The sequence below is a fragment of the Anas acuta genome, chromosome 1 (assembly GCF_963932015.1).
Source record: "Anas acuta chromosome 1, bAnaAcu1.1, whole genome shotgun sequence".
Classification (NCBI taxonomy): domain Eukaryota; kingdom Metazoa; phylum Chordata; class Aves; order Anseriformes; family Anatidae; genus Anas; species Anas acuta.
Genome location: NC_088979.1, coordinates 191,003,135 through 191,030,738, shown reverse-complemented (window position 1 = coordinate 191,030,738; position 27,604 = coordinate 191,003,135). Strand labels below are relative to the sequence as shown.

The window sequence follows — 27,604 nt, the reverse complement described above, 5'->3', positions numbered from 1 at the left end:
AGTGCTGAGGTCTGTGAAAGGCAATGTACAAAAAGAAGCATGTATCATAGGCTTGTGCAGCTATGAGAAGGAGAAAGAAGATACAGACCCAAATGTATTTAGTTGACATCAAATGCACAAAAGCATTTGAGAATGCATAGAGGGGGAGTTTGCTTTGGTTAGGATGTTTGTTTCTCTTACAACTACTATGTATTAAGTAAAGTTTCTTCTCTTATTCTTATAACTGGGAAAAAATAGGCATATAATATTTGTACACTTTTAATTGCAAAATGCATACATAAGCTATAGGTAAGTGAGAGCTGAGTTGAAGACAGTAGCACATTTGGACCTGAAACAGACAGTCATTGATGACTTTTTTATAAACAAACCCCATAATGAAGGACTGGTTCTTCAAAAACCTCACAAGAACCTGGATGAAGACTTACAGGATGCCATTCACCCGCAAGGACACTGCTGAACCACACGCACCTTTGCAGTAATCTGCGGGATCCTCTTGCTCCTCATCGTCGGACCCTAGGATCTCCTCCTCTGGCTCTGGCGGGGCGGGCTCCGGCAGGGGTGGTGGCGGGGGCGGCGGTGGTGGTGGAGGTGCAGAGGGGGCTTTCTGCTGAGGCTCTGGCCTGGAGATGAAAGAGAGAGGACACTTAATGAAGAGCTCGGTCAGCGGAAATCCGATTGTTGAGAGGGGAGGAAAGATGCTTTGGGAAATGTGAGTGAAGCACATCTCTCCTTATCTTTTCTATTGCCTTGCGATGCCCCAGGGAGGCACGGACAGAGATGCACCTCACCGGGCCAAAAGCAAGTTTCAAGTGAATTTGGACTCGTTCACTGGAACAGCTTGCAAAAGATACAGGAAGTACATAATCAGATATGGACTGGCTTTTTCAATCCCTGCCGAGCAATTGAGGTGTTATGAGGTGTTATGAGGCGTAATTGAGGTGTTAGACCCGTGTTCTTCAGCATAACCGAGAAGAAATGTTTTTCAGAAGACATCAAGGTAATCAAGTCATTCAAAAGCTCTCGCCCGCTAGCTGAATGAAGAAAGATCTCATTAATACCCAGCAAGAAGCAATCTTCTAGTGACGCCAGCACAAAGCAGATGACTTAAAACACTTCTCATCTGTAGCTGCTACCGGGACTATGGAAAAATGTATCAGCACGCAAGATACTGAAAACAGCTATTAGTAAGAAAGAGAGAGAAATTAATCTCCCTGGTTAGCCCATGAGCACACACACAGCACTCCTGAACATGCAGTGATTGAAAAACAACAAAAAAGCCACCACCAAGCAAGAGATGGTATCTCTATCTTGCTTCTTCAGTTCAGAAAACAAAACAAAACAAAAATAAATAAATAAATAAAACCACCATGAAAACGAAATATTTTGTTACTGAAAGTGTTCTACAGCTTTTTATGAGAAAGATTATATAGTTGGTATTTCTAAACACCTACAAATTACTGACATTTTGAAATTCGGAGCGTTTTCAGTACACATAAAAAAATGAAATCCAGGGTTGAAGCATATCTGTTTGTGTAAAAACCAAGAAAACCTCCAAACAGGTTTATGCTGTTATTTTTTGTATTCATATTTCATACAAATAAAAAAATATGTATTCGTAAAATGATATACTTGCAAAATGCACTTGCAAAATAACTTAAAGCATGTGTGCCACCAAAAGCGGCTATAATTTGCATGTGTATCTACTTCAGATCTAAGCTGTCTCAAAAGTACCATATTAACAGCATTTTATCATTCAAATAGCCACAGCTGAAAAAATACTGCAACTTGTTAGTATTTCATCTCCCAAAACTCAGATACAAATGCTTCATTGATCATGAATAAAAACTATATTTATGTTTATACTGCTCCTATATTCATCCTTCTCATCACCCCCCCCTTTTTTTTTTCTTTTTTATACGCTGCAATTGTTCAAGAAAGACAGCATGTGGAGTAGACAAGTACACAGTTGGTCAGAAATAAATTCCACTGGCAAGATGCTCCGCCTGCACAGCAGCTGCTATTATGCCTTTGCTTTAAAGGACATTACTGGAAGTTGAACGCATACCAAATTTATCTGCCTGATACTTCTTTCACAAAATATCATTCCTCCACGATTTCAGTAAATGGTCAGATTTTAAAAGGATGTTTGGAACTAGTTCATTATTGGAATACAATGGCTTAGGTTATGTCGAGCAAACTACAATCATTCTGCCTCGTTCTGACCACGTTTCAATTTCATTATTTTGGTCACATAAAATGATACAAACGTGGCAAAAAATCCAGTAGCTTAGAGCAATGTGGTACAGGTCATTTCAAAAATCCATCAGAGTTGTGCTGATTTTGTCTTTTAAGCAAACAACTACTAGATCTATTTCTTCACATGATAAAAATAATGTTTTAAAGAGAATTGGAAGCATTTCTGGAATTGAGATTCACACACTTTGTCACTCACTTTGAAATAACTGTCAAGGAATACCAAGAATCTCCCTCCAAGAGACCAGAAGAAGGAATTTATTTCTAGGGAAATTGGTTAACAAAACTGAGCTTCTTCTGAGTCTTTCTCAAGCTACTATATTTGATTTTGGTTTGCAAAGGGTTATTTTTTCCTGTCTACAATCCTTGCTGCATTCAGTACCCTGGCATTCAGAAGCATTTTCTTATTCTCCTTTGCAGACATCAGGAAGGAAGGGGGACTTTGTTTCCTCCTGGGGTGATTTATGATTTTATCTGCCAGTAACACTGAATTAAACTGAGAAGATCTTTGATTTGCTCTTTTAGCTTTGCTTGCACCTTTGGAAGCAATTGAATGTTACGATGTGGAGAAGGGTGAGGGAAAGAAATGCCGCTACGTTACACCAGCCTGCCTGCTAATTCTGCATTACTGACTTCTTTTGCCATCTGTTTGCTTTAGTTTAGGATTCTCTGCAAGGGACATTGTTGTTTGGTTTTGTTCACTGTTACGCTTCTGAGCTGTACGCAAAGATCAAGCCTTCAGCGTTTGACTTGGCTGCTTAAATTCTGCCTACAAGTTCAGTAGCTCAGGCTAGCATCGCCGATGCTTGCTCTTCTGCCAATACACAACTTGACAATAGTGAGTTATGACATCAGGCTGGGAGAGAACTCCAGTTTTGCTGTTTCTTAATAGCCCTGTTATTGAATTGGAAATGTAAGATACTGTCAATGTTCCAACAACCACAGAAACATGAAATGGTTTGGGTTGGAAGGGACCTTAAAGCCCAACCAGTTCCAGCCCCCTGCCATGGGCAGGGACACCTCCCACCAGCCCAGGTTGCCCAAAGCCCCATCCAGCCTGGCCTTGAGCACCTCCAGGGATGGGGCAGCCACAGCTTCTCTGGGCAGCCTGTGCCAGGGCCTCAGCACCCTCATGGGAAAGAGCTTCTTCCTTATGTCTAATCTAAATTTACTCCTTTTTAGTTTAGATTTAGATATCTTCCTTCGTGATGTATGACAAATACACAATTCATTCAGCTTACACTGTGGATTTTTTTTTAGTACAGAACTGCAACTTGTTTAAATGTGAACTGATTTCTCATTGAAATGGACTTTAAAACATCTTTGACATGAACAATTGAGACATTAGGAAAGCTGTAATAAACACGCTAACCTCCATTTCCTTTTCAGAAACATCATTGTCCGAAACTGTCATAACATAAGCTATGCAACAGCTGCCTTATTTCAAATTATTTCTCTTCCTAATACCCCACCATGCTGTACGCAATGACGTGCATTATGTAACACACCCATGCAGAGGCATACCCTAAATCTATTTTTCTTCTTTCTGCAGTAATCACTTGGTACTCTGTGGTCTACCACTACTAGGTTATTCATCACCATCCGAGCATAAACACTTAATTAAAAGAAGATGACACACTATTTCTAGACTCACAATATTCTGACAGCGGGTATGCAGAGAACTGACCGTCTCCACAGGCTACAATGACAAACCTTACAATCATATTAAAATAAGCAATACAAACAATTAACAAACACTACGCAGGATGTTTTTATCTTTTATTTACTCATTTCTAAACACAGCACAGGCTGATCAAAATACAATGAAATCTTATTCTTAAACTCCTTTTATAGGGAATGCTTCATAAAAGACAAAAGAAAAGCTGAAGCATTTCTCCTCCAGAATGAACACAAATGAATATATGCCAAAATAATAAGTGGGGTCTCATAGCAAAGCAGTTGCCCTCTTCAAGAACCACAAAATTACTGACATCTGAATTTTACTCCTCCCTCATGGCCACGTTGCTCCATGGTCCAGCGGGGGAGCAGCCAACAGTAAAAGCAATCAGCGTAACATTAAAACCTGGAGATGTTGAGAAAATTGTACCATGACAAGTTCAGTAAGAGGCGTCCAGCTTTGTTGTGGTGGGTTGTTTTGCTATTCCTCTATTTCAGAAAAGGTAAAACAAGAGCAGCGAGGGTGATTAAAAACGCGAAATGCCTTCCATATGGGAAGCATATGAACATACCAGAGCTCTTCAGTCAGGAAAACAGACAGCAGAGCTCTATAAAATCTTGAGAAGAACAGAGAAAGTGAATAGGAAATGACTGTTCACTGCCTCACCCCACACAAATGGAGCCAAGTTTGGAAGAAACACTGAATTAAAAAAAAAAATTTACTTCTGTGACGCGGCATGAAAAGCTAAAGCCACTTTTTTCCCCGGACAGCATGGGTGAGAGAAGCTTACCTAGGCCCAAGTAGGGATCAGTAAAACTCCTGGAAGAAAGATCTCCTGATGGCTCAAACAAAGCCACCTTTGACTTGGGAAGCCCGAGATGGATGGATTTTGGAGAGTGTTCAGCACATCGGGGCCCGGCCCTGTGCTCCTCCTGAGGCGTCTGCACCTCAGGCCTGACCTGCAGCGGCCATTTCACCTCCAGTCGCTCCTCCCTGTTCCTCACCAGAGGAGTTGCTGTCATGGCTAAAGCACAGCACAGGCTTCAGGACTCTTCATCCAAAACCCTCATCTGGAGAAAGATCATGTTTTTGTTGCTACTATCAAGCAGTGAATAAGAATGCATTGCAGGCAGGATTGCTACGCTGTAAGATTACTTGAAGAAACCAGCATGGTGCTCTCCGTGGGGGACAGGCATAACCCAGGAGGAGACCTTCTCTGTGAACACTGTAGGCATGATGAACTACTCCATTTTTTAATTTAAAGACTACCTTCTGGGTAGCAGAACTTTAGCCTGAATGCAGCTAAAACCTGATTCTCCTGCCTTTAGGAGAGGATTGTCTCAGAAGGAAAACAGACTGAGTTAAATGAAGAACTACTGGGGGAGACAGAAATATATGAGATGATATGGCTAGGCTAAAACTACCTCAGCCTAAGGGGAGGACGAAACTTTCCTTACGATTTACGGATGAACATATCCAGAGAAATTTATTTGCTAATAGAAAATGCAATTAAAAGGAAGTTAAATGACTCCTTCATATATTTAAATAAAATAAAACCTGGAAACAACTGTGTTCTAACAATGCTATGAATCTCCTGACATGTCCACGGGGGCTCTTCGGGGAATTTCAAATTGAAGAGAAAACAAGGAGGCAGGGGGAGGATAACCATCTGAAGAAATGTGCTGTAAGCCTCCTAACGCTGCGATGTGAGCTTTCAGAGAGCTGCGAGTGGGTGTGGGTCCATCTGGAAGGAGCTCCAGCGATGCTTCCCTCCAGCTCCAGAAGGCAAAATCATTCAGGGCAGGACTCTCAGGTGCTGCAGAGCTTACAAGCTGAAATCTCTGCACACAAGTCTCTTCCAGCTGCTATTAACTGCTTAAGGACTCAATTATTAAAAATCTCTTTCTCCTATGGCCAAATGGTGTCTGCTTTTCTAGTTGAACTCCTGCCTATTCTTTTTCCCAAATGCAGATTTAGCTTAATTAGACAAGTGCCTGCTAACAGTGAGCTCTGTGAACCTGAGAGAGCCTTAAATGAAGGTTTTCTAAATAAATGTATGCATACATCAAGCAAAAAAAACACCACACACCACACATAAGAAAGAAATCAAAACAACTCCTAAGCTCTTCTTCAAGGAAGAAAATCATTTAAGATGTAAGATTTTTAAATTGTTGTTGTAATTATGAATAATTTAAAATTTTAACAATTATACAGTGCTTGTAATTTCATATTATAATACTTTGTAATTATGCCAGAGATTATTTTGCTGTTTTTAGAATCAAAGACTTTAAATTTAGAAGGAAACAGATTATAAAGAGGCATGTTTTAACTAACTCCAAGGAATTGTTCAAGTGAACTTCCTGAGACAGCCTAGCTTTAAGTGAAAAGCTCTACTTGGGTTCTTCTACCAGTGCAGACCAAGAATAGAGTTTCCAATTCTAGAATATCCATGCATAAAGAGAGACTGCTGGTGTGTCCCAAGCATGAAGCAGTTCCCACATCTGGTCATTATCTAACAAAATTATCATTCCTCCCGGGACTGTTAACATTCCTTTCAAAGGCAGCATTATAACTCACAGCATCTACCACTGCTCATGGAAACCCCTCCTGCAGCAGGGGAGGCTGAGACACAGTGGCTTCTGTAACCTCAAGACAGAATTAATTTTTCATTCCCTTTTCACGTGCTATCCTTCTGGAGGCAACCCTGGGCTTCAGCATACACTGAAGGCAAAGTAAAATGCCAAGGAAGTCTGCCTTCTTCCTTTCAAAACAAGGGGTACTATAAATAAACGCCATTTCAAGCAGCCTTCTCATGCCTCCACCCCAGCCTAGCAGCAGAGTGCTGCTGCTGTGAGACAGCCTTTTCTTTTTCCGCTCCTGACCACGGAGTCTCTCTTTTTCTTTGCTGGAAATTACATGGCCACGAGGGATGACAAACCTGAACCCAGGAGCTGAGCTTCTTGCCGTGTGCCCACGCCATCAGCAGATACAAGGCAAGGGGAGCAGGAGGAGCCCACTGCCAAGGGCAGCACTGATGGGAACCAGTCACAGCCTATGATTTTAACGAACTGCATCTAACACGAAGCACTAAGGTCTGTCTGCTTGGTGGACATGAGAGAAGCTGGCTCTTCTGGACTTTCTGTGGGACAGCTACACCAAGGTCCCAGAAACAAATGGTGTCAAGCTCTGAATGTCAGTCCTCCCCCCAGTTTTGTTCTCAAAAAGCTGCAATTCTCTTAAAATATTCTCAAGGTAGCAAATCATATCTATCCAGGAAGCTTCAATCTTAACTGTACTTATCATGTTTTCTTCTCACATACTGGTTTCTTGCAAAGTTCTGCCTTCCAGACCCATTCTCCACTACAGACTCTCTGAGGGGAAAAAAGTCAACAGTCAAGAAAGGGAAAAGATTCACCTTGTGACACAACCAGAAAATACCTAGCAGCATACTCAGCAGCTTACACACTGCCCATGTTTCTAGCCTCTGGTGAAGTGCTGTAAAGGTTGAGAAGGTTATTTTAAAAAATTACACCAAATCCCTAAAAGACACGGAGGAGAAATCCTGCTGTCCTAACTCATGGGAGATGTACCGATCAGCAGAGAATGACAAGTTTCTTGTATGCACATTCTAACAGATGGCAAAAAGAAACCTCCACCTGAAGACAGACAAGGCAGCTCGCTCCAACAAAATTATAAAAGCCTAGTTGAAAAACAAACCAGTCTCATATCTCCATATGAAGCTTCACCTTCTCCAAATCCTCCTTTGAGAAGGTGCTTCTGCTGTCTCCCTGCGCACACACTTCCATTTCTGGCCGTCTAGAAGACCTTAGAGGAAACACCAGCCTGCAGTGAAGGACACAGCCACTATTTCTTTGGCTTCTTTTTCCATATTACCATGGTTAAGTTCTGTGATGGGTTACTTTTAACAGAACGACTCACACATGTATAAATGGAAATTATTTTCTCTCTTTTTGGCATGTTACATTGTAGTATTTAGCTCTTTACTTTTTGTGTCTCATTAAATTATAGTGTTTCTAGTCTTTCTATTAATAAGATATGATCAGAAAGCACGCTGCTTGTTGTTTCAGTATTTTACAGTTGCTACTAGCAACAAATTTGCAAGTTGTGAAGGGGTGGAAGGAGAAGCATCCTCTGCTCTCCAAAAGCACTCCTTGCCCCTCTGGAAACAAGCAGATTTAACAGAACTGGCATCAAATCCCCTCACATCAACAACCCAACAATCCAAGCCGACAACTTCCATAGAGTTAATATAAACACAGGTGCACCACGAGTAAATATACATGCCATTTACATGCGTTATAAGTCAAACAAACAATTGTGATAATCAAACTGAGCAGAAATAAGTCAATAAATACAGCATTTCATACCCCTTTTTACCTGTTTAATGCAATCCTGACCTCAGGTGATCATCCCAATGCAAAAAAAAAAAAAAAATTTCATCCCCTTGCTTACTTAATGTTTGGGAACCTAGTTCTATAGGGCAATGACACGTAGGTAAACAGACAAATGCTTTGGATGGGACAAACACTGGGGAATGTAACTGCCAGGGGGAAAATAAGAAGAGCCTGAGGCAGTAAGGTCACACTTGAGGTTACATAGCAGCCAGAGGAACCTCTTCATCTGCAGCAAATATAAAGCATTGCTGCAGTGATAGATTCTGAACACCACTTTGAACTCCATTGATACCAAACTCCATCTTCTTCACCTTGCTCTCCAGGGGCCGGAACAACACGGATTCTTTATAAAAAGCCATCATAACTCCTTTTCTCCAACAGATCACTTTCTTTCAACATGAGGGATTGATCTCAACCTTTCTAAAAACACACAACCCACTCTCAAACTTCCAAGTGCTATTAACTTCTTCTCCATGTAACTTCACAAGAATTTTAACCAAGTTCTTCTCAACTTCTGCTAACATTTTGTTTTATGAAAGCACCTGTGCCTGCATTGCAGTAACAGTAAATAATAATACAAACAAGCTAAATAAGATCAATTTAAACCTTTTTACCTTAAGTACTGGATGTACATTACAAATATGTCTATCATTAAAAAAACTGTCAGGTTAAAATTCTGTTAAGCTGTTAAAATTCTTCCATTTGGGGTATAATACATGCAGGCAGAAATACAATATATGAACACATCTGCTTTCAGTCTCTCTCTACATATTGCTCATCGCATTAATTTAAGTATCCGCTTTCACAACAAATCTATAACATAAATCTATAAAAGAAGTAAATAGATTGCAAAGTTCAGAAGCAGCCAGAAGTAAGAAAAAGTTAAAGTTACAGATGTATGTGTTTTAAGAAAACTCATTCTCATCCAAATACAGACAAGTAGTAAGCAGCTGGTTTTAAATCCAGCCTCAAAACTTTAAGGGCTGAACCTGTGCTTGGAGGTGAACATTTTTTAGCATCCATTCTTCAACAGCTAATATTACTATAAGCAATAATTTAGGAACCCTGATACTGAATGACCATGCATAAACTAGGACCAAGAAACGAGCAGCCAGTAAGCACAACCATGGCATGTTCTTCCTGGTCTGCACAGGTCTGCACACTGTCTTCACTGAGCTTTCCGGCATCTGAGACAGTTTTTCCAGCAAAAATTTCAACAGGGTTGTGAAAAAAGGCAGCTGGCAACCTCTTCTGGACACAGGAATGTGACCAATCTTTAGCTCTGAGTTACAATCCAGAACGGTGACACCAGCCACCATGATTCTGGCTGTTAAATTTAGAGGCTGACTTTTCAGCTCCGGTATGTGGACTTTCACCCCGCAGCAAGGCTGACTCGATGAGGCCTTCTTCGCTTTGTTGTCGGGTAGTGTGCCATGCCATTTGTAACTCTTCACTTGATGCTTCTGTCTTTTTGTCTTTGTAGAGGTGGTAGCAATTATTACTGTTCAGACACCTGGGAACACTTTTTATTTGGGTAATTGCTTGATAGATTGATCTAGAAGAAAAACAATAGCTTCAGTTTCTAGGAAAAATAAATCTTCTTTCAAAGTGCCTAGCTCTCAGAATGAATTTTCCACCTTATTTTTTATACTCTCTCATGCAAAGTTAGAACTGATCTCTTGCCCAACAGCCATCTGCGCCTCTCACAGAATATGGCATCTTCCATTTATCTGACGTAACTGCAATGCCATATGCTTCCCAAAGCAGCTGCATCCAGCGGCCTCTCCTGTGACACATTCCCTCAGTGCAGAGGTCATTACTCTTCCTTGTGCTGCTCATGCAATATTCCCAGGGAAAAATACCTTTCAACCCCTTATTCCATCAACCACCTGTCTCATGGGCTGTAGGGTTCACTTTGGAGCTCTCCATTTTGTTTGAAGCTTGCAGCTCAAGGTCTGTTCCCTTGGTTGGACCTTCACCAAGTGGTGGTTGCCTCGGGAGAACCAAGGAAGTCACCTCAGTATTTTAAAACCCTGTCCAGCCTGTTCAGCTGGCTTGGATGAGGCAGCTTTGGTTACCGTAAACTGTGATGAGGTTTTCAGAATCACTTCTGTGTCAGCAAGTCTGAGAGTAAGGGTTATCCAACCATCTGATTCATCCCAGCCTTGGCATGCTTCACCTCACGGCATGGATGCTGGTGACTCACTTACTGGAATATTCCTATTTCTAACAATAATTGTGATTCTGATCCTTGGTGAAAAAAAAATAAAATCAAGGAATCCCATCTGTCGTAGAATCCCAGAAGGACATTTGCTCTCGCAGAGAAGACGTAAGTGTGAGGATGAGCCTGCCTCCTGGAGTAAGATCCTTCCATATCCTTTGCCTTGGTACCAGAATGCATCCTGCACCATGTCAGCCACCTACAAGCCTCGGGAAAGGCAGCTCACCTTGCAAGGGTAACTTCTGAACCCAGTTTACAATACGAAGAGGACAGCAATTATTACTACTGGGAGTAATACTCCATTTCACCTCTTTCACACAAATAATCCCATCTCAGGGTTTATCAAAAGTACCATGGTGTCCTGAACATTAGCTAGAGCTGTTAGAAAAACTGAAGAATTTTCAGATTCCAGGTTTCAAAAGCCAGAGGTCAAGGATAATTGGCATGGCACAGCACAAGACAGAAACACACTGGCGCTAACTCGCTAACTACTAATGACAGCTAAGGATGGTGACATAGCTTCAAAGACATGGCATACTCAAAGCAGAAACCAAGGTCCAAGGAACACTGCAAGTTTACTGCTGACAAAAATGGAAATATTGAGTTTTATGGTGGTGGCACAGCTTCTGATCTGACTGGTGCTAAAACTAAGATCTGCTACATATGTTTGTGATGTATTGCCTTGACTTTCACTAAGCTGAGTCAGTGCCAAAGCTGGCTAAAGTCTACTCTGGCATCGACTCAGTTATCTGACAAGCCTCAGTGAAGTCTTCAAGAAGCTATGTAGACGATCAGCAATAATGGATGGAAAAGAGCTGAGGAAAACTCTGAGCTGAATGAATGCTGTTTCAAGAGAGGAAGTGAGCATACTGGGCTCATCTCACTTTAGGTACCCATAATTACTACAGAGGTAAATAAATTTTTCTACTCCTGAACGAAGAGGTAGATTCAGGGAGTGCACACACAGGTTATCACTTAAAAGCAGAACTTTAAATTGCTAAGCCTCTAAAAAGGCGATAGCCAAAACACAAGCTGATAGCAAGATGGGATGGAGATACTCTGTTATAAAGCAAGACATCTTTAAATCATTAGCATGACAAGGCAGCCAAGCCTTGGACAGATGTAAAATGCTTTTGAGCTTAATCCTGATTGATAGTGAGGGTGCCAGACATACAGAAGAGGCTAATACTCCTCTGTGAACATTTTATCTATTTGAATTTCTACAAGAGTCCCAGTTAGGATAAATCAGGTTCCTCTAGATATTTGACGAATTCCTGCTAGGCAACACCAGATAGAGAATAGCCGTGTGGTGCTAGGGGTGGGGATGATTCACTGAGATGCACAGAGCCTTTCACGCTTCTGAGGAATTCTGCTTCCAGCCGGGTTCATCTTCTCAGAAGGTTCTGACTTCCCAGAACATCCCACTTCTCCAAGGTGGAGTAAGTACTTTACAATGTAGGAGGCACAGAGAAGTGCAAAGAGATGAGCAATGTCCCACCCTAGTCCACTCAAAGATGAAAGACGAAGTGGAGGCTTCAGAGTTCCCTTCCCTGGGTGATTCCTGGTACCCAAATAAAATGCAGTATTTCTAGGAAGCTACCCGATACCTTTCAATCATGCCTTCCTCACTCCTAGCTTTTCACTAATAACAAAGGAGAAGAACTACCTGAAGATCTCATCAATGTAGATTTAATTAACCAGAAATATAACTTTTAGGGAAGTGTAAGAGGCAGCCAATTTTTTGTTTATTTTAAGCACAAACTTCACCTTCTTTACCTCTGAGGCTGTCCCAGTTGATCCCTATCCGAATTTTCACAAGTACATAGAAGACACTTCATAAAATGGATGTCTCTGATTCTTCCAGTTTCATCTGACTTTCCCTTAGGTTTCTGTGCATCAGCTACAACCATTTCTTGAACAAACATTAACACTTAATAAACACATGGTAAGCAAAATAAATAAATAAATGGAGAAGCAATGGTGTTCAGCTGCTGAACAGTCTTCAGCAAATAAGAGGCACGAGAGCCTGGTTTCCTAATCATTCACCATGCCAAGGGGAAAAATAAAAGGAGTCAACGTAAGAGGTCTCCTCATCCTTATGATGTTAAAAATAGAAAAAGATATAGTAAGTCCCACTGAAAGATAACAGGAGGTTGAAAGAACAAACAAGAGAGGATTTTCTTTTGAAAACCCACAGAAAATGAAAAGCAGAGGGATAGGATTGCCACAAAAAAGAATGAGATTTATCTGGAAGTCCTCACAGACCTCTGTGAAAATAATTTTAAAAGAGTGGAGAGGTGAAAATTTGCCCGAAAAGGCTAGGATTAAGACAAAAATCGGTCTGTGTTGTCCCTGTTTTGCATCAGTGCTAAGCTCCCCTTGCTTTCAGTACAAAAATTCCTCGTGATTTCCATGTAAATCTATCAGCAATAATTGTGTATTTAACAGTGCTTTTCTGTAACGTTAGAGAAGCATAATGAAAATCAATTTCCTACTGCAAAGAGCAAACAAGAGGTTTCCATTTCCACTGTTACACAGATCTACCTCTTCAACAGATTCATAATCATTGTTAAATGTGTTTTTTTGTGTGTGGTTTGAAACATTTCCTAGCCAAAAATGTAGGTCTGCATCTCTTCCCTCACATAAAACCAGCAAGCACAGGCCCGTGTCACCCTCCTCACGGTGCCGCGGGGTTGCCATGGAGACCGGCCCTGCTTCCTGCTGCCTGTGTGAGTGGGGAAAGAGCTTAAATAATATTTATGTAATATGCAGCAGAGACCGTATATACAGGATCTGTGATTTTATGGGAGGCCTGCAGACTGGTTAAAGTGGCTTCAAGAATCCATGGATTGTTTCATTCAGACATTCAAAGTTTATTTATATTGCTAGGCTCAAAATATATATATATTACCACAGGGAATATATACCAAAGCAGAATTTGCTATATTCTTTTTTCCTCGTTTTCAATCAAAGAGACAGGTGGGCTCCATACTTTGTAAGTAAATAAAATCCCGTGTTCTTGAATGCATGTCCTGTGAAGGAAAACAGAATTTGATTTCTTCCTTAAAGTGAGACACCCCCTACATCTTATTCCCAAAAAGCCCTAATAGATGAGTAACAAAGACTTTTTTTTTTTTGGTAGCAGACTGATTTTGAAACAAAGGAAGGCCAACCTAACCTTCATTATTTGCCTTATTTTAATAAGTGACATGTGTTTCTTCTCCCCCCCCCGCCGCCCCCTTCTTTCAAAGAATTTTCATGCCACGATACTGCAGGAATTCGCCAATTCTCTTTTTTCTGCCTAGAAGCTGACACATCTTTCTGACTACTCCCTGACATGTCTTACCCTGTCCTCTGTGCAGTAAATAATCAAGTGTACCTTGCCATCTCCGATCTTGTTAAGTCACTGTCTTATTTACAATCAAGCTTGGTTAGATCATGATGTTGTATCAATAACTATATTGCTGCTTCTCTCATCTGAGTGAAGTACAGAATTTCATCCTGTGAAATTCAGCCTGTATATCCTGTGAAATCAATCCTGTATAATTTCATCCTGTGACAGCTGTGTACACGCACACAGTCACCTTTCACAGCATGGCTGAGGCTGGCAGGGCCCTCTGGAGCCAGCTGCTCCCACCCCTGCCCAAGCAGGGCCACCCGGAGCCACTTGCCCAGGACCATGTCCAGGTGGCCTCCGAAAATCTCCAAGGAGAAGAACCCACAGCATCCCTGGGCAGCCTATGCCAGTGCTCAGAGCTCAGCTTTTAACACCAGGCATGAGATCAAGAGGTATGTTCAAACTTCCAAAGACCAAACAACCCAATGAATGGTTAACGCCCCAGAAATGCTTTCAATACCAAAGCAACTTAATTAGACAGCTTACTGTAAACACCAGTTAGAATGGAAATTACCATTTGGGTCTACTTAGAGGGGGTGGGAGGTGGAAAATGCTGTGGAGAGTCTTAAACATAGAAGAAAAAAAAGGCAGTCTCATTTTCCTCACTTGTGTTAGGCTTCCTCAGCATACTTGTTCATAGGTAGCGTGTTTGGAAAAGTACATAAATTGAGTATTTCTTTTGTCTGGAAGAATTTCTGACTAGAAATATGAGAGTGGGAGACCAACCATCCCAGACACACTGCACCCAGACAGCCTAGGAAAAGAGCCTCAAAGCCAGGTTCAAATACCTAATCTGAATGATCTGAGATATAAATTTTACTTCAAATATATGTTGTTCTAGTCTATATCATAAGTCAATACTCAAAGCCTATTGATAGAGTTAAATCTTACTCTCTCTCTCACCTATATAGCTTTTTTTTTTTTAAATAAAATGTGTAAGTTGCAAACATTAGCTAGAACAAATTATCCTTCCTGAAACAGAAATCCCATGGAAAAGGAGTAGAGCCAAGAACTTGAGTGCAGTGATATCAGGAGGGCTCTGGTAAGTCATATCAAAGATCTACACACACCAGTATCCTGTATCTGAGAAACAGCCCTGTGCAGATGTCCATGGGAAAGCTGAGCACAAAGTTCCTTCTTCCCCCAGGCAGTCTCCTGGTCTCCAGCAAACAGCACCTCTGAGACCGCCAGCTGGGATGCTGTATATTTAGTAACTCCCAACTCACATTTATTGCACAAGTCTACCCAATTCCCCCTTGAGCACGTGGAAGCTTACAGCATCCACATGACATGAAATTCCAGAGCATAATTACACCTTTTCCAAAGAATCACCTTGTTTTGTTTGCTCTGCAGCTGCCATCTCATAGCTTCAGTTGACACCCTTGATTCTTGCACTGAAAGTGTCTGAACAGTCATTCTGCAGTCACCCTCTCCCTGGCTCACAATTTAATAGACATCTACTGTATCCCCCTCTGCCATCTGTTTTTCAGTCTTGAAAAGTCCTACTCAGTTCTGTCGTTCCTTACAGGAAAGCTGCTCCATAATTCAAGATCCTCCCCTCCACTCTTCCCAAACCTTGTCGTGCCGTACCCTTTGTATGCCATATAGGCAATGCGTGATGGACTTATGCTGGCATAATGATATTTTGTTCTTTGTCATCTCCTCCTTTGTTCTTTATCATGGTTTTGCTTCTTTAAATCGTTATTGAACACGAGGAGGCTGATTCTTTTATGAAACACCTGTTTCAGTGTCAGTTCCCTAAATAAATATCACCTCAGAATCCATTATTTTATATGAAAAGTTAGGTTTACTTTTCAATATGTATCATTAACACTGAACCTCACTTGTCACTTTGCCATACAAAATGTTGGTGTGAACATACTGAACTATGAGGGAGTTTTTTGACCAAGGCTGAAAAGGCAAGATGCTGGTATGAACAGAATGAACTAAGCTTGAAGGAGTTTTTAACCAAGAACCATCACACTGAAAAGGGAAATAAGAAAAGCATGCTTCCACCAGATAAACAAAATAAGATTTTTTTCAGATTTTCAGGAAAACAAGAAACTAGTTTTGATTGCAGGTTTTTGCTTGTTTTTGACATCCTAAGTCTATGACTAGCTCATATGGCTGGGGCTCTCCAGAACTGCCTAATTATTTTCTAATGAGAGTGTGATTATGGTATGAGTTATTACTTCTTTGAATAGAAGTAGATTAATCAGTAGTTCTAAAAGGAAATGACATTTCCTTTTAAAATATCATTTTATATAAAAATAATTATGTATCTCATGAAGTTTAAATAAATGAGATTTTACAGTAAAGAGATCTGAAATTAAAAATATTTACCAAAGTAATACATAAAAGCTCTTGCTCTGCTTTAGTTAGCATCAGACAGAATCATAAAACACACACTTTGCAAAATAATGCAGATAAGACATGTTCTTCAAGATAATTTTATCTTTGCCTCAGAGATGCTATCTAGGCTTCCATCTAGCTTGAAAAGAACACAGACAATTTATCAATACAACCAGTGACTTTAAAGTAGTTATCATATCCATAGAATTCATGTATAAAGAAGAAGTAATTGCCATTGCCAAAACAGGAAGAAAACATTGGCATGAAAATCCTAGATACTAAAGATTAGACTGAAAGAGGGGAATAGTGCTCATCATTACACATTTGAAGCCAGATGTCAGAAAGATAAAATGTCCCTTACCCAATACAGTAAGGTAAGGAGACTACTAGAAACGTAGTTGTCCTAAACTCCTTCTACCATGGCAGCAGAAAAGGGGCAATTAAACATTAGGTAAGTAGCAAGACAAGTATTTAATTTCAGATGAATGATGAATGCTATATTAAACTAATTATGCTTTTTATTAGTTGGGGACAAAATTAAATAGTCCCATCACACAACTGTAAATTTCAGTGATAACTAAAAGGTTGTATTCCCAGAACAGGCCTAAAATGAACTGAACATTTTAGAGAATTAAGCTTTGACCAGGAAAACAATCCTTCTCTGGTAAAAGTGGCACTAAAAGATAGTACAGTGATGGAATGTAAAGGTAGATGAGAATAACTTTAATAACAAATGCACAGGCTGCACTGTTATCTGTTTGCAAAATTACAGAATCATCTCAGCCAGCACAGGACACACAGCTCAGAGCTTAAAGCAGATTTTGACTAAGCAGTCTAGAGAAAACGGTAGCTGCTTCAAGCAATTTATAAATTAATAAAACTCATCCATATGTTTGTAGCAGGATGGTATATTTAAATATTTATTGAATTTTACAAAGTAATGTTTCTTTTCATTATTATGATTGCATAGGAGACCTGGCCTTTGTCGTTGTATTTATTTGGTGTTACTCAACTGATAAGAATATATTCAAATAAAGACCCAACAAAATAGTAGAAGGTTGCAATTTAAGAGAGTAATGTTTTAAAAAATCATTTTCCCTTCATTTGTTTCTGTACAAATTGCTATTTATAGAGGTGCCTGCTACTTAACTGCATTCCATTAAATAAAAAATAAGCAAAATATTTTTATGAATGATTGAGATCTGTAAAATGAATATGAAACAGTTTTGGTTTGAAAGCAGACACTCATTTTAGCAAATGAGAACTCTATATATCAATATAACACATATTGATCTTTCTTCAAAAAGGTAGTATAAGATTCAGCTGGGCTCACAGTATCTTCCACAAAAAACGTATCTTCCTCCACATGTGGACAATGCATATATTTTAGGCATTGCATTTACATCAACAGTATGAGGAAGTTTAAGATCAACTAGGTAAAAGGGTAAGATGACTGTAATACATACAAAAAAAAATGACGAAATGAATTAAGGAATTAATCCTTAAAGCACAAACTGCTTTTTAATATAAAATACCAGTTTGCACTTAAATTTCACAGGAAACCTCAGGCAGTTTGCTCTGACTTTGCCTTAAGGGTGTTTTCCTTACTGCCAGGTCCCACTGGAAACAGCACCACGCTGCCTTGTATGCTAGCACATGCTGAACTACATGGAGTTGAAATGGATCCCAAAGCTACTGCCTAATAATCAGTTTCAATGGCTAGAAGCAAAATTATTATAATAAAGTGGGTTTAAAGTTCTATTTTCTTTTCAATCCACAGAGTAAAACGTAAGTAAAACATAATTTCTTCTAAGCTAGAAGAAATTTAGCTTAGAGGAAAACTTCCCTGTGCATCTTCAAGGTTGTGCTCGCTGCCAACTTTAGCCTCCCAGCACATAGCCTTCAGATGACCTACCCCAACGAGAGCAGGCAACAGTCCTAAGACATAAACAGGAAGATGCATTCATTTATTTCCTGTGTATTTTCTGACTGCTAAGAAAAAGTATTTACATCAATTAAAGGAAAACAGAGACATCAGAAATGCGACAGCTCATGTTTTCTTGCCAGGTTTTGAGCTGAAGGCAGGCTTTTGGTTAAAGAATGGAGATCAAAATAAAAGGAGTTTAAAAAAGTAAAAACAAAGGAGTCAAAGAGTCCAAAGATTTTGCCTCAACTAAGACAAAAAAAGCTACATTGGTTTGCCCCTTCAGGCTGTGTTCCTTTTTTTTTTTTTTGCCCTTTATTCAAGCATTTCTCTCTGGCAAGTGTTTGATACTTAGTTATGCAGTATATTATCCCTGTGAAGATAAATCACAATCTTCCTAAAAATGGAAGTGTCAAGAGTAGACAAAAATTTCCCTTTTGCAAGGAACAGGCTGGTTAAGTCACAAGCCTTCGGTTTGCTGAATGGTGTTATTTTGCGTACAAAATCCTCGTTCTTGCAGAATTACTCGCAGATACGAATGTGACATTTCTGCAGCCATGACGTGGCTGCTCCAAGTTGCATGAAATGGCAGGAGTGAGGGTGCAACGTGTGGATTGCGAGCAGAACCACAGAAGAGCAACCAAAATCTCCATCAGCAGAGGCAGAGGTTCTCCTGTGACATCCTCCAAAGTGCTAAGGATTCTCCATGTACCTTCACTGTGACCCTGCTATTTAATAGGTAGAGAATGGACTTTCTGGCTCTTAAGACAGCCAAGGCACCTTCACTTTGCTGTACACTATCTTCTGCTTGTCTTTTGCTTAAGTTAATGCCTTATTTCTTAAGTTGAACATCTTAGTAAAGATGGCCCTTGCATTTTTATCAGAGCATGAAAACCAAAAAGAAATAAAGATAGTAAATAGCACATTAAATTCAAAGTACTTCATATGACAAATTAGGAAACTCCAAACAGGGATAAAATATTTCAGGAAACACTTCCTAATTTTTTCCAATATCCATTACAGCCAGTGAAACAACAGCCTATGGAAGAAAAATTGACAAAACAGTCTAGTTTAGTGGTACGTAAAGATCAGAATAGAGTATCATTCTGAGTACTGCAATGAAACAAAAATATAAGAACGCACACATATAGAAGCAATGGAGCATGCACACACAAGACAGTAACAGGCTATCTTAAACATGCATCTTTTTCCTTTTCAAAAAGCAGATTTGAGAGACAGACACTTCTAAGCCCAGAAAGCAAGTCTGCCCCATGAACTTTACAGAACTATGGCAGTAATTTGCACAGTGCAATGAAAAACACATGAGGACAGCACCTGACAAATTTGGTGGCCTTGTATGATGGGATCGCAGTATTGCTGGATAAGGGAAGAGCAACTGAAGTCATCTACCTGGACTTGTGCAAAGCATTTGGCACTGTCCCCTACAATATCCTGGTTTCTACACTGGAGAGACAGGGATTTGATGGATGGACCACTCGGTGGGTAAGGAATTGGCTGGAGGGTTGCACTCAAAGAGTTGCAGTCAACAGCTCAATGTCCAGGTTGAAAATAGTGATAAAAGGAGTTCCTCAGGGAACTCCAGGCGCTGTTTAATATCTCTGTCAGTGACAAATCTAGGATATTAGGGTCACACAAATGTTGGGAAAAAGGACCTTGGTTGTAGGTCTTTCATATATGTATGAAAGGCCTATGTAGGGTGAGAAATTATTCCAGATGTCCTCTACGAAACACAAAAATATCTTAAAGCAAGCCTGAGGGAAATGCAAAGCTTTCAATTTTCTTCAGCTTACTTGTTATACAAATAACAAGCACATTCTGGCTTAGAAGGGATTTTCCTGCTAATTTAAAACTCAATTACAGCAGTTAGGCTTGTAAAGGAACGGCTCTTTTGGAAAACCTGGAAACGCTGGAAAAAATAACTTGCTTGTTGCACTGTTACTCCCCATGCTAAACTAACTGCAGTTTTGCATACGTCAATTTGTTATTTCTTTCAGGAAAATCAGAACCTGGATACGTGATGCTACGTATCAAGAAAGCAGGAGATGAAACTCAAAGTGTTCTCCTACCCATAGCACAGCAGAGGTTGCGCCTGAAAGGCGGGTGCAGGATTTGTTCCCTGCGATGGAGGGGGCAGGACAGAAAACAAGGGAACGGAGACAACCTGTAAAGCCATACTTTTCTTTATGCAGAAGAATATTGCCGTAGCAACATACATGAAATGAGTTTCTGGATTTTTTTTGTATTATTTTCCCAGCTTGTGACAGTTCTGCAAGGCTAAATAACTGAGCATATGATTCCATGCCTAAAAAAGGTTTATGGATACAGACTTAGAAATCCCTACAATGCCCGCAATGCTCAGATGCTTTTTTTTCCCCAGTTAAATTACTCTGCACTTTGAAAGAGACTAGAAGAAATGTACTCATGGGAAATAATTCTCTCATGGGAAGGATCAGTTCTTAAAATGAACAGACTGCCTAACCTGTTAAAACTCTTGCAAAAAGACCCCAGATTTGCCAAGCACGCTATATAAAAATGCAGGTAGTAGAAACACATCTTCTATTTAATTATTCTCTAGTTTTATTTAGACTACAGCTGAAAATAAAATAACAGTCCTTCTGTCAACTTCTTTCTTCTATCTAGGATCAAATAATGATGAGCAACTACACACCAGGTAACCCACATAAATTAGCTAAATTTAGAAATTCAGATATATATTTTTTAACTGTACACTTCCATGATCTTAAGTCAGACTACTACAAGCTAAAAATCACCATAATGGAAATGAAAAGGACACCTAATAATCGTGCCATTAAATACACTGCTGCATAAACGACTGTTAAGACTGGAGAAATGCCTCTGCACGAAGTTAAACGCTTAAGGTCAAAAAGAAAGAGCACGACAACAAACAAAGTGTTCTTCTGTATTTGCCTTCTAAATCAAGAGATTGAAATCCAGAATGTAGGTCTTTGGAAGAACGTCAAAAAAAAAAAAAAAAAAAAAAAATTGCAATGATTTTTTTTTCCCATAAAAATATGCTCTGCAGATCCCATTTTTACACATCAATCGCTAGTCCAAAACAAAGGAGGCCATGTTTTGCAAAACTACCCTCCTAAAATAAGCATGCAAAAAGGGCAGTAAATTTTTAAAATTACTGCTGCAAGAGGGTATGAATAGAACAGTAAGTGACAGTTCTGCAAGTCTGCTTCCAAACCAGCAGAACGTGCCCTCAATCCTTCCAGGACAGGGAGCGCAGTTACATCAAAACCTGTCTGAATCCAGGACCTACTCCACTCCAGAAGCTGATAGATGTAGGCATTCTCCTCTCCCAACTCAACTTGAAGGGCCATAGTAGGCCAACCTTCAAAAAGGCTCAACTCTAAACCATAACACAAACAGCTTTTAACCTTTTATCGGTGTTACTGTTTCCAAATAATCTCCGATACTTTGGAAGCACAGCAAATAATCAGATCATTAGAACAGGCCACGTTACTCTGGCAGGATGAAGAACCTTTTTATGGAAACTTTAAATGGATGGTCAAATCTCAAGATGCTAAACATTCACCCTGCATTTATTACAGGACTTAAATCTTCAATGACCAGTGCACCACAGTGTTGTTGAAGTCATAAGGGCCTGAAGATACACAGAAATAAGTCTCACCAAGAACAGAATCAATCTTGTATTAAATTATTTCTTGCAACCATATCCTCACCACTGTCGTCTCATCCTCCGTTCCCCACTCAGCACGGCAGCACCAGCACCAGCTCCTCCAGGGCCTGAGGTCTCCACACTCCTGGCCAGCACAGGGCCCCAGGAATTTCTGAAGAGTGGTGTACATGAGAGTGCCTGAGCTGACAGGTACTGATGGCACAACCAGCTTTAGGGTCAGATATAGGGTCAGACAGGGTGTGATGATGCAGCCTACCTCAGCTACGGTTGCAATTGCAACAAGTCTTGTCATAACACCTCCACCTGCATAGTAAGGTCAAAGCACTACAGGTATTTGGAGCCTTCTCAGTACAACCAGGGAGCTTTAGATGAAAAGCACAGATGCCACTGTTGAATGTAAAAACCTGATGGGTCCTTCTGAAGGACCTATTACTTGTGCCACGGATCCTTTCTTAAATTATGAAATGAACGGAAGGAAACTGCTGTAGCAAGGCACAAAGAAAATTACTCAAATATAACGTGAAAGCATCCAATTTAGACTTTCATTTTGTACTTGGACAAAAATTTTCTCACAAGAAAGAGGATCACTGCATCGTCTAGACATGGATAGAGTTACTGAATGCCTGTACAGTAATACCAAACAAAGCCTAGAGCTCAAGTCACTTGCCAATATATCGTACTCTCTCCAGAATCAAAAGGGTTCTTGTTGAAATTAAGCATCACTGGCAGGGCCTGACAGCTAGCAGAGAGGAGGTTCTGTATAACAATGCTGCAGAACACTCTGTGGAAAAACAGAGTTAAAAATAACTTTGAATTTTGTGAGAAAAAGTGTCTAATGAATTAAATCATGTTCTTATGAAGACTTTTTCCTCCCTTCTGACAGGAGGGAGAAGCTGCAGTTCAGACTTAATAACTCGCACAATACCCTACACCCAAAGTCAAACCACCTGTCTCTGAAATCACAAATCGGTCTGGCTGAGTGAACCTTACTCTTCAGCACTGTCCAGGAACTGCCATTCAGACTTAAAAATAATAATAAAAAATAGACCAGTAGGTGTTATATTCAAGTTGCTGCAGTTACACGGTGGTGAACAAGAACTCTCCTTAGCAGACCACAAGGAACTGTTCACCTAAAGAGCCTCTATAAAAAGCCAGACTCAAGAAAAACAGAAGCGACATGCAAGTCTAAAATATCTTGATATTTATTTCTAGTTTCTAATTACAACAAATTTTCGCACTTTCACTGTGTTTTTAATTCGCTTTCCAAGAGGGGAGTTAACAAAGAAAGCACATCATCTATTTTTCTATTAAGCGTGGAGAAAAAGTAGAGGCACAGCTGGCATTCACAGAATTCCAGAAGTCACAGATATCCCACACACAAACTACTGAGTGGTGGTTTCTCCACAACCTTCTTTTACTTATAGATACTACATTTATACATCTTTTAAATCCCAGCTTCCCAAAAGAACCTAGGTTCAAGAAAGTGTTAATGAAGTTACTATTTCATAAGCTTTTGAGATTATTTTTTTTGCCTTTACAGACCCCCAAATGGGTTGCACATTTTTCTTTTAAAAAAAAAAAAAAAAAAAGTATCAAGCGTACTAAATACCTGTCCAGAAGTTTTTAAGGAATCTTTCATTTCCTTAAGTTTACAGCAATCACTTCTGTTTTGTAAAGAAGCAACCGATCAGTACCAGACAAGATGCATAAGTTGACTAAACCAGCATTTTCTGTGGAAAATCTAATCAGATTGCCACTAATCTGAATGGTGTCAAAATTTCACTACTAACCATATAAGAGTGCCTTCTCATTTTGATACAAAAAAGGAGGTGTACCTTGTTTTTAAACAAGGGTGATTTTCAGCATTTTACAATATTGCTAAAGCTCTAGATCTCTGTGTATACAGAGTATCACTGAACATGGCTAGTAGCTTCCAGCATTTCCTTTTAAAGATCAATTGCACTTTTTTAATGATTTGTTAGTATTCTGATTGAACCTAGGCTCATATATCATCTAAATCCTGTAATTTAACATAAGAACTTCTGCATAATGCATTACCTACAAAGTTCTTCCAGCCAAAGGTACGGCAAACAAATTAGCATATGGGTGCAACTAAAGATCTCACGGCAGTACTAAGGCAAACACGAAGCTAAGTTGCAAAATTCTAGCCAAATAGCTGTGAGAGGTGGAAACTAGGCTGGAAAATCATCAAGAAGATCCAAAACACACAAATGACAAGGCAGATGTGATGCCAGCTACCATATGTAAGCACCAGAGAATGGAATTTACATACCAGTTAAGTCAACAGGAAAGCAGCAGTTGAATCTATCTAAATAAAAAATGGAGCCTTGTTTTTCTGTATAAATGTTATATGGTAGCTTAAAACTTTTCAACTAGTACAGAAGCAAAAGACTGAATAAAGAATAGAAAAGACCTGCTGGATCATTAACTTTTTTTTTTGTTTATTTGGTTGTTTGGTTGGTTTGGTTTTTGGTTTTCTTTTGAAGAACAACTCAAAATCAGGATTGCAACCTAAAGCCATTAACATAATGATGTTAATGTTAATTGGTCAAATTCGGAGGACAACAGAACTGAAAATTTCCAAGCCCTATCACTCTTCTAACAACACAAAGTTCTGGTTTTGGTTATCTTCGCATTAAAAGAAAGGACCCCCAAATAATATACTGACTTCACTGATTCTGTGTGTGACCTCTAGACCTTCTACTTCTATGAAAACACGTATAAAATGCATGCCATGCGCACACAAATCAACCACAAAAACAGGCAAGTACTGAAAAAGGTTTGTCCAGTTTTGTGTGAACCCCATGATCTTTCATCTACCTCACGTATACTGTGATTACCTTGTTACTGCCACCAAAAATTATCTTGTAGCTGCTTACCAGATTGCCTAATACCCTAAAAACATAAAAGTGTAGAGTATACACCCTCCCTTTTATATGTTCTTTATAGTGTTTGAAAACCTGTAAATTATCATTATGCAATTTAAGTGTTTTTCTTGCTTGTTCTTTCTTTAGACATTAAACTACTGTCTACATTGGAAGATTCTGTAGGTGGCTAAAAGAATTATGTGATTATGGCTTTAAAGACACTCTGGATGATTAACCTAAGAATCGAGATGAGATGTGAGGGTTTTTTTTCCTTGTTGTCCCCTCCACCTCAGTCTGGCTTGTTAAGGATTCAACAACTCTGCCACTTTAATTAAAACAGTGAGAACTACTAATGCACATCTGACTCATCCAGAAAAACCTCCAGCAAAACAGAGGAGATACCAGACTTGAAATTCTATTTAAAACATTAAAAAAGCTGGATGAGAGAATCAAAAACGTTTTGGAGAGTAGGAGGGGAAGAGTTCAGAACACCTTCATAACTTCTGTATACATTTCAAAAATAAGGTACAAGTTTATTTCTTCTCTGTTCTCTACATGGCATTTTCAAAATAATAATAAATAGGGAGAAAATAGCTATGGCTTTTTGCCTAACACACAAAATGGCTTCAACAACTTACCATTCACTATTTCAAAATGTTCTTAACAATAAAGGACTGTTACAGAACTATTTGCTAGAACAAGAACATCAAGTTTGTTATTTTAATTTTACTGTATAGTCTGAGCACTTCCAAAACCAACACACATTCACTTTATCTTGTCTCGAGACCTTAGGCTTTATTGAGTGATCTCCATCGCCTAAGCTCTTTAAAAAATCCTGATGAAATTGCAAGGCTCCGTAGTTCGATACGTGATTTAGCCTTGCAATGCTACTCCAAAACAGCAGAACTGTTATTCTACCCATGGAGAAAGAATAACCAATAGCTGCAGATTTTATCCTAAAAATGCTTTTCTTACCTGAAGAGAGTTCAAAAGCGATAATGTGCCAAGTATGGTCCATTAGTTCTCCACAAGAGAAAAACTAGACTTACTTGTGCCATTTTCACATTACAACTCAATCTCATCAAAAAAATCAAACCTGTCTTGACAGTACACAAAGCTGGTTCGACCTCTGCTAGCAGAAGAACAGCTGCACTGGGTCAGAACCAAGTTGCATCTAAACCATTATCTTATTCCTGACAGTGGCTGAAGTGTCCATCCTCCCAACAAGGGAAGCATGACAGTAGCCAACTACTTGCCCAATCTGCAGTAATTTGCATAGGGACTTCTTGGACCATGGATGGTATTTAACAGTCTTCAGTGAAGTAATTCTCTATGAATTGAAGACCTTGGACTGTCACCTCCTGCACTGATGAAATTTTAACACTAACATCCTGTTGCAAGGCCTTCCACGCAACTGAACTACCCACATTTGAAGAACAATTTCCTTTTGTTTATTCAGAAACTGCCTGCAAGTTTCCTGTATTGGTAGAAACAGTGAAAAATTATTTCTTATTTACTCTTTTTGTGTCACTCACCATTTTATAAACCTTTATTTTACCTCCCCATTGACACTACCATTCCAACGTGAAGATGCCTGGCCTGCCTTACCATTCCACGTGCAGAAGCTGTTTCACACTCTCCATCAACCACCTGACTTCTCTCAATCACTTATCTGATTGTATTCTTTCTGAGATGGAAAGAACAGAACAGAGTGAAACATTGAAGACTGGGGACACAATATATTTACACACTGCTCACTATTCCTTCCCTGATAATCCCCGACTTTCTACTTGTGGTCCTGTTATGGCATTGAGCTATGACTTTGAGGGATCCAGTATTCCTCCAATACCGATATTTATTAGAACTATCTCTTAAGAAACTGTCAGAATGAAGCTTCACAATTGTTTTTAACTGACCAGGTCGAAGTTTTTAGCACAGGGGACTGCCCTGCCATCTGCTTGTGTCTGACAGACTTCCAGGCATCCCTCCTGCCCGCAGCTGTGCCCACGTTGCTCCCTCGCCCCGCTCCTCTGCAGCGATTTTCAGGCTGATCAAACCCCGAGCCAACTGAGCGCATCGAGCACACCGGCGCCAGCACTAGCGATGAGCAGCAGGAGTAAGTGCTGAGGATAAGGTGAGACTTGAAACATGGACTGGGGCCAACTGTGAAACTGCACTCTTCATGGGTATTAGCAGTAGGAAGCATCTCCTCCACTGACTTTTACACGGCGCCTCAACAGCTACGCAGTAACACACACAGCACTAATGGCTTAAATGTTCATTACTGACTTCTCGTGAAGAACAAAACTCTCAAATTACAACGAACACGGGGGACTGGTCCCTACGTTTCTCCTGTCATGACAACCACAACAAAAACACAACCACAAACAACCACACCCCCCCATTACCTTCTTGTACTCTGTGCAGTACGGATGGCCTTGCTGGAAAACCACCAGCCTTCTCCTTGGGCTCTGGTGTCATCTTAACCAAGCTATGCTGACCTAATTAATTAGACATTCTGCACTGTAAATTATAAAGAGGAAACAAAGTGGGTTTGAACAGCTGTTGGCTTTAATAACATAGAGAAGCTATGAGTGAAAAGTTTATCAAGATGGGTGTTGGCTCCATTTTGAGCTGAAACAGCCTGCCAAAGGGAAAAAAGCACTTCCCTTGCCAGGTGTTGCCTTTCTTCTCAGAAAGGAGCGGAATCGTGCAATATTTTTAGTCCCTGATATCTGAACCCTGATTTCTCAGGTCCCTCTTTCTTTTAAAGCACTCCAGGGAGATC

General features: G+C 39.9%; 1 protein-coding gene across 18 annotated transcripts in view; it reads right to left on the bottom strand.

Annotated features, from left to right (window-relative positions):
* Positions 1-27,604, bottom strand: part of SRPK2 (SRSF protein kinase 2) — a 149,586-nt gene that overhangs the window by 43,641 nt on the left and 78,341 nt on the right. For all 18 annotated transcript variants that reach the window (XM_068669823.1, XM_068669832.1, XM_068669830.1 and 15 more), the window contains one exon: positions 469-620. In XM_068669823.1, coding sequence (XP_068525924.1) covers positions 469-620 — 152 coding nt within the window. The remainder of the gene's footprint in view (positions 1-468; positions 621-27,604) is intronic.